General features: G+C 39.3%; 1 protein-coding gene across 2 annotated transcripts in view; it reads right to left on the reverse strand.

Annotated features, from left to right (window-relative positions):
• Cwc27 (CWC27 spliceosome associated cyclophilin) overlaps positions 1–6773 on the reverse strand; it is a 179377-nt gene extending 172604 nt beyond the window's left edge. The window contains exons 1-2 of one of the 2 annotated variants that reach the window (XM_090331865.1): positions 6573–6773; positions 668–764 (exon numbers count right to left, since the gene is read on the reverse strand). In XM_090331865.1, the coding sequence (XP_090187991.1) occupies positions 668–764; positions 6573–6614 (139 nt within the window). In that variant the 5' untranslated portion in view covers positions 6615–6773. Of the gene's footprint in view, positions 1–667; positions 765–5492; positions 5517–6572 lie in introns of those variants that run through there. The other variant, XM_090331866.1, reaches the window with a different exon arrangement.
• Positions 6774–6881: the final 108 nt, after the last annotated feature.

Genomic DNA, 6881 nt, shown 5'->3' on the forward strand with positions numbered 1-6881 from the left:
ATTTTGTTATGCCCAGGTTTAGCTGATAATGGAAGTTTCTAGTCCATTAAATAAATTAGTGCTAAGAAAAGAAGAAATAAAGCTCTGAAAGTCTGAGTCATATGGATGGAAGAAACAATGAAACAGTGAAGGAAGGTGAGTGCTGGTGGCTCATGCCGATAATTCTCAAGAGGCTGAGGTCTAAGAATTACAGTTCAAGTTCAACCCAGGCAAAAAAAGTCCATGAGACTCTGATCTCCAATTAACCACCAGAAAACTGAAAGTAGAGTTGTGGCTCAAAGTAGAAGAGAACCAATCTTAAGCAGAAAAGCTCTGGGACAGTACCCAGGCCCCGAGTTCAAGCCCTATGACTAACAACAACAACAACAAAAAAAAAGAGTGAAGGCAATAGAGAATGTGAGGCAAACTTGGGACCACTCATATTTAGAGAATGAAAGAGAAAAGACAAAAGAAGTTAGCAGAGGAGAAAATACACATCAATTTCTTTACATATACAGAATACAGGTTTATTTAAGAGAAACTTGATACCCTTTCTATTTCTCTGCATATATTTTAATGTCACATCATGCTATCTAACATGAATCTTCAATGTTGTGAAAAATATAATGCAAGTTGTCTTAAGTGAACAATAGTTTTCACCACAAAATACCGCTCAAATAGTTCTTACCTTCCAAACAAAGCTGAATGAAATTTCGGCAAGCTTTAGGAGCTTCTTTTGACCACAACTCTATATCAATATCTCCAGCTGTAGTTTTCAGTAAAACCTGTAAGAACACAGAGCATTAATTAGCCTTGAGCAAAAGAAGCTCAGGGATAGTGCCCAGGCCGTGAGTTCAAATCCCCGGACTGGCCAAAAAAAAAAAAAAAGACACAAACTCCTTAACTTAAATTAGGACACACTAGGCATCTGTAATTTTCATATTTAAAATCATGCTATTTCTAATTTAGAAAATAATTTTTTTAAGATTTTAAAAAAGAACTTTGACCAGGGCACGGTGGCTCACACCTGTAATCCTAGCTACTCAGGAGGCTGAGATCTGAAGATCAAGGTTCAAAGCCAGCCCAGAAACAAAAGACCTGAGACTCTTACCTCCAATTAACCTCTAAAAAACAGGAAGTGGGGCTTGGTTCAAGGGTAGGGTGGTAGTCTTGAGCTAAAGAGCTCAGGGACAGCACCCAGGCCGAGTTCAAGCCCTATGGCCCAAAAAAACAAAAAATACTTTTTTTTTTCCTGGTCCTGGGGCTTGAACTCAGGGCCTGAGCTCTGTCCCTGAGCCTGGATGTGCTCAAAGGTAGCATTCTACCACTGGAGCCCCAGCACTACTACCAGCTTTTTGGGTTTATGTGGTATTGAAGAATCGTATCCAGGGCTTCATGCATACTAGGCAAGCACACTACTACTAAGCCACATTCCCAGCCTTCAAGAATATTTTTAATCTAATTCTGCTGGTGACTTCTAAAATGAAAAACTTTAAAAAATACCACTAATAATAAATAGGATTCTGTCATCTCTTGTCCACCAACTCCTGACTGGTAATGCATTGGTAGAAGCAATAATATTACAACAACTAGAATCTCTCTCTCTCTCTCTTTTTTCTTTCAGAATCAAGGATTAAATTCATACATGCTTGCACTCTAGCTCTAAGCTATGCCTCCAACTAGAACTCCTTAAGGCATAGAAGAAAACAGCTTATAAATGGCTCAGAAATAACTACAACTGAATGAAAGGAATAATTAGTTCCTAAATTTGAATACAACAACAAAGTTGGAAATTAACTTCTCCAGTATCCTTTTCCATTTTTTGACCCCAGTGTAAAAAAATGTTGATTACTGTCAACAATCTGTGGACAGCCACCACTGTCATTTAGGGTGCTCTTGCAAATAAGGAATCTACAGAATAATTTTTAAAATATGACTAATTCTCAAAAGAAGTCAATTATCAGTGATATGTCATATTTTTTAATCATCTATACAATTTTTTAAAAAACATTTTTTTGCCAGTCCTGAGTCTTGAACTCAAGGCCTTAGCACTGTCCTTGGGCTTTCTCAAGAATAGAGCTCTACCACTTGAGCCACAGCACTACTTGCAGGTTTTTCTGTGTATGTGGTACCAAGGAATTGAACCCAGGTCTTCATATATGCTAGGCAAGCACTCTACCCACTGGGCCAAACTCCTGGCCTCTAATACAGGTGAGATGTGGAAGACCCTGGTTTGAAGCCAACCTAGGCAGAAAAGTCTATGAGATTCCATCTCCAGAATAATCAACAAAAAGCCAGACTGAAGGTATGGGATCAAGTAGTACAGTGATGGCCACAAGTATGCAACTAAGTGTGAGGCCTTAAGTTCAAATAAATTAAATAAATAAGAAAAACTACTCTAGCAAGCCTGTATTTTACGAATAATCCAAACCCAGAGAAGTTGTAAGTTGTCCCTGAATTTTTTCTACAACTGCCTTTCAATTTCTGTTTCAGATGCCCACATCTGCCATAAATTTATAGAACACTGACAAACACGTTGTATTTTGGGGGGCTTCTTATTGGCTAAAGAGTTCTCCTATAACTATTCTTCAGTGACTATGAGAAAGAAAGAAGTAAAAATAACTACACTTTAGTAAATTTTTAAATGGCTCTCATAATCATGCATAAAAAAGCATAAAAGATTTGGAAACATAAATATGAGTGATTTTCTCAACCCTTTCTAGTTCCTCTTCAAAAAATAAGGAGCATACAGTGTGTCAACTTCTGTGGCAGGCCCTTTACATTTACATCCTATTTCATATTCACTTGCAAGGCAGGGATTACTAGTGCCATTTTACAGAAACAGAGGCTTGGAAAAAATATCTTATCCAAGGGCTCCAAGAGAATGAACTGAACTAAAAAGACTCTATGGCAACAAAAGCTGTGCCTTTTCTGTATCATCATACCACCTCCGAAATATCTTCCTTATTTTCATACACCACTGGAAAAAAAGCTGCCCATCATAAAGCTTTAGGACTTTACCATGTGTAACCAAAGAAACCTCTATGGATGCCATAGTCACAACTGATACAAAGAACAATGCTTAAATCAGAAGTAGTCATATCCTGTGTGACAGTGAGCAAGGCCTTCTAACTAGGCTTGACATGAAATAATACCTAGAAGTAAAATCCTCATGGGATGGTGACAATCCAGACCAAGCTGATTCTCATGTCTCTGGGAATGGATATAAACAGAGTCTGGATAACTCCTTCTTCCTCAGAAGGTATCTGAAAGAGTACTATGTACTATCTTCTGCTGTTCCATGAGAGCAGACATTCATCATATTCTATCCCAGTTCCTCAGCCCCTGTGATGTTGGGGACCGACTGTGGGATCAATGACCTTGGACCTGACCTTGGACCTACACAATGGTATACACAAGGAAGTAACTCTTATCAGGATGACTTTAAGCAATGTCAATCAGTTCTTATCATGATGACTTTAAGCAATGTCAATCTGTTCTTATCATGATGACTTTAAGCTATGTCAATCAGTTCTTATCATGATGACTTTAAGCAATGTTAATCCTTTCTCAATTATCCTATATGTGATTTGTTTACTATTTTGTATGAATGTAGCCTCTGGCAGTTCCCTAGTTTTAAGAAGAGTATTTAAGGTCGGAACTTAAAATAAACGACACAGTCTTAGGCAGCAGTCTGGAGCTCACAGACTTCTTGGACCGCTGACTTGGGCTGTAGTTCTCCCGAACTCCATCTGTTTGTCTCTCTTCTATTTTTTCCTAGTCCTTGCCCCTATTTCAGGAATCCCAATCCACGAACCCTGGTTTGCTGCCGGCTGGCTCTAAATTAGGCACACTTGTTAACTTTGTAACTTTATAGCAAAGTTCTCCAAACTTTTCATAAATGTGCTCCATTACTAGCAAAACAGAAAAAACAAGGGGGATGGAGGATTGTAGAGGACTGAGGAGCAGTAGGCATTTAGAGCTCAAACTCCCAAATTATGTATATATAAATACATACTACACTACTACAGTATATATATTTTCAAAGGTGTGTAAAACAAGATATTTATTAAAAAGTATTTATACAGAAATACATACAGTATCTAAAAATAATTTTAAATGCATTATTAATTATACAATATATCATTTTACCCCAATAGCCACAGAATTTTGCAACCACTCCTACTAATTCTAGAATGTCATAGCCCATGAAAGGATTCCTATCCTCATTATCAGTCACTTTCCATTTCCAAAACTTAACATATAAATTGATTTGAGCTTTGCAGTGTGTGTGTGTGTGTGTGTGTGTGTGTGTGTGTGTGTGTGTGTGATCTCCTATTCAGTGAAGTATCCTTGTTAAAGATTTTCATCTACTCGAAAATGTCAACTCATATTCTAGAGTAAATCAACTAAACCTGCTTTTGGCCACCAAAAGTATAATTTCAAACTCTACAGTTCTCAGTGCTTCTCAGAAACTAAAAGAACAAATTATTATTCATCCATCCATTCATTTTTTTTCAGCACTGTTTGACTATGTGTCAAGCACTAGTCTAGATGCTTGTTTCTTTCTGTTTTTATAGTATTTGCACTCTCTTGGAGTAAAAATAGGAGACACAATAAATAAAGCTGATACTACAGAAAACATTAAATAGGCCAAGAAAGCCAGCAATGCTGGGATACAGGGCATACGTGAGGTATATTTCATAAGAAAATAGGTAAATGCCCCTTCGCTAAGGTTGATAACTTTAACAGGTTAAAAACTAGGTGGAAGGATAACAAGTGTGGGCAATCAATTGATCAACTGGTGTTGCTGTCAAGAAACATTTGAAAGTTTATTTTCAGACTAAAATAAGGTGGGATAATGTGAGGGGGGATGCACAATGCTCAGGAAATGATTCAAATAAGAACTGCTTCAAAAAAGACCTGTTTCATCTGAAACACACAATTTGGAGAAAGGACTGAAAATTAGAAAACTACTATTTTTTGCTTTCAAACTGCATTTATTACATTACATTTTTGGTTTAGATTACCAACATGCCAATTTCAATTTAGTATAAAAACATATTTATCTATCTATCTATCTTAGAATAAAATGCAAATAGATTATCTTCCAAACGTACTTTATCTTAATTCAAAAAGATCTTGTTTGCTTGTGTATATGTGCATTATTGGAAACCTGTGTTGAGCTCTGTGTGTTCTACTACTTGAGCCACAGTGCCACTTCTGGTTTTTGAGTGGTCAATTGGAGATAAGAGTCTCAAAGGGACATGTCTGCCCAGGTTGGTACCAAACTTGAATCCTGACATCACATCTTCCTAAGCAGCAAGGATTACAGGCATGAAAAACCAGTGTCTGGCCTGTAGTTTCCATTCTGCTAATTTTTCTATAATGCTAGTTCATCAAATGTCAAATATGATATAAACTAGCTCACACTTAAAAATTCAGGTGGCACACCTCAGTTTACTAGTCTAGCTCAGACTGTAAACCATCATGATGGATGGGTAGTGACATACCTTGCCCATGAAATCTATTAGAAATTATTTTCCATTTGAACATGGTTACATTCCCCACATTCTCTGACCGTTCCTTCATTTTAAAACCAGCTCAAAAGCTAGTACCTCCATGATGTTTTCCCAGCATTTACAATTGCTCAGTCCTCCTGTCAAAACAATATAATTTCATCAAAAGCAAGCCTATCAAACAAGGCCCTGGTAGTTCATCCTTGTAATTCTAGCTACTCAAGAGGTTGAGATCCAGTCTGCCAGCCTCAGAAAAAAAATTCAAGAATCCCTTACTTTTTATTAACCACTAAATAAATAGTCAGAGATGGAAGGGTGGTTCATTGGTAGAGCACTATCCTGGAGCGAAAAAAGAAAAAAAAAAAAAAAGCTAAGACAGTGCCCAGGCCTTGAGTTCAAGTGTCAATATTGGTTGGAGCACACATGCACACAGAAGCACACTTTTGTGACACATCATCATAAGATTTTTCTTTACCCAAACTGAACTAAGCTCTTCTGGAGGTAACAACTAGATCTTACCCAGCCATCTTTGCATCACCAGCACCTAGTACAGTGTAAGGTGCCCTGTGGCCATTCAAAAATTGTTTGCACTGAGAATACTGTCCAAACTGCAGACGAAAAAAATGTATACGTCTTTAAAAAACAAAACAAACAAACAAAAAAAAAGAATCAAGGATGGTAGAAGGCGCTTGTATGACTTGGGTTGTAAGTAGGAACAGGACTACACGAGGCAGATGAGGTCGAGATCTCCGTTTCAGGACTCTTTCGAGTATATGCTTTCAAAAAGCTCCCAGTTTGTCTTCCGTGGAACACTGTCCACAGGCCCGGTAAGAAAAGCACCCTAAAATCCCTGACACCTCCTACTCAGGAATCGCGAAGGGAGTCCAGGTGGACGCCTCTTAGGCATCACCAGGGGATCCCAGACAGATAGCTCCTAGTCAGGACATCCCTGGGGGAACCCAGGCCAGACACGTCCTAGTCAGGGCATCCCTGGAGAAACCTGGGCAGCCGTCTCCTAGCCCGGCGGACGCCTCGCAGTCCGGGTGTCACCGGGGGAGCCGGTGAGGGTCTCACCTTCCCATTGGTGGGAGGCTCCTGGATGTAGATGTTGCTCATGCTGGCCGACGCTCAGCGCTGCTCCTCGCTGGGGATGCGAGCCGACGAGCCGTCCGTCCCCCGGTACCGGATTCTTCAAGTTCACTACTCTCGTTAAGCTTCCCTCAGTCACAAACCCGCACCAGAGCAAGACCGAAGCGAGCGCCTCACGGACGCCGCCATGTTGTTTATGGACCAGAACACCGCTAATCCCGAGAGGGGGGGAGAGATTCCAATGCCTTCCGGAGAAAAGAAGATAGATTCCCATCCGATGGATATACATTTAAA

Source organism: Megascapheus bottae, chromosome 4, assembly GCF_031878675.1.
Source record: "Megascapheus bottae isolate mThoBot1 chromosome 4, mThoBot2.hap1, whole genome shotgun sequence".
NCBI lineage: Eukaryota > Metazoa > Chordata > Mammalia > Rodentia > Geomyidae > Megascapheus > Megascapheus bottae.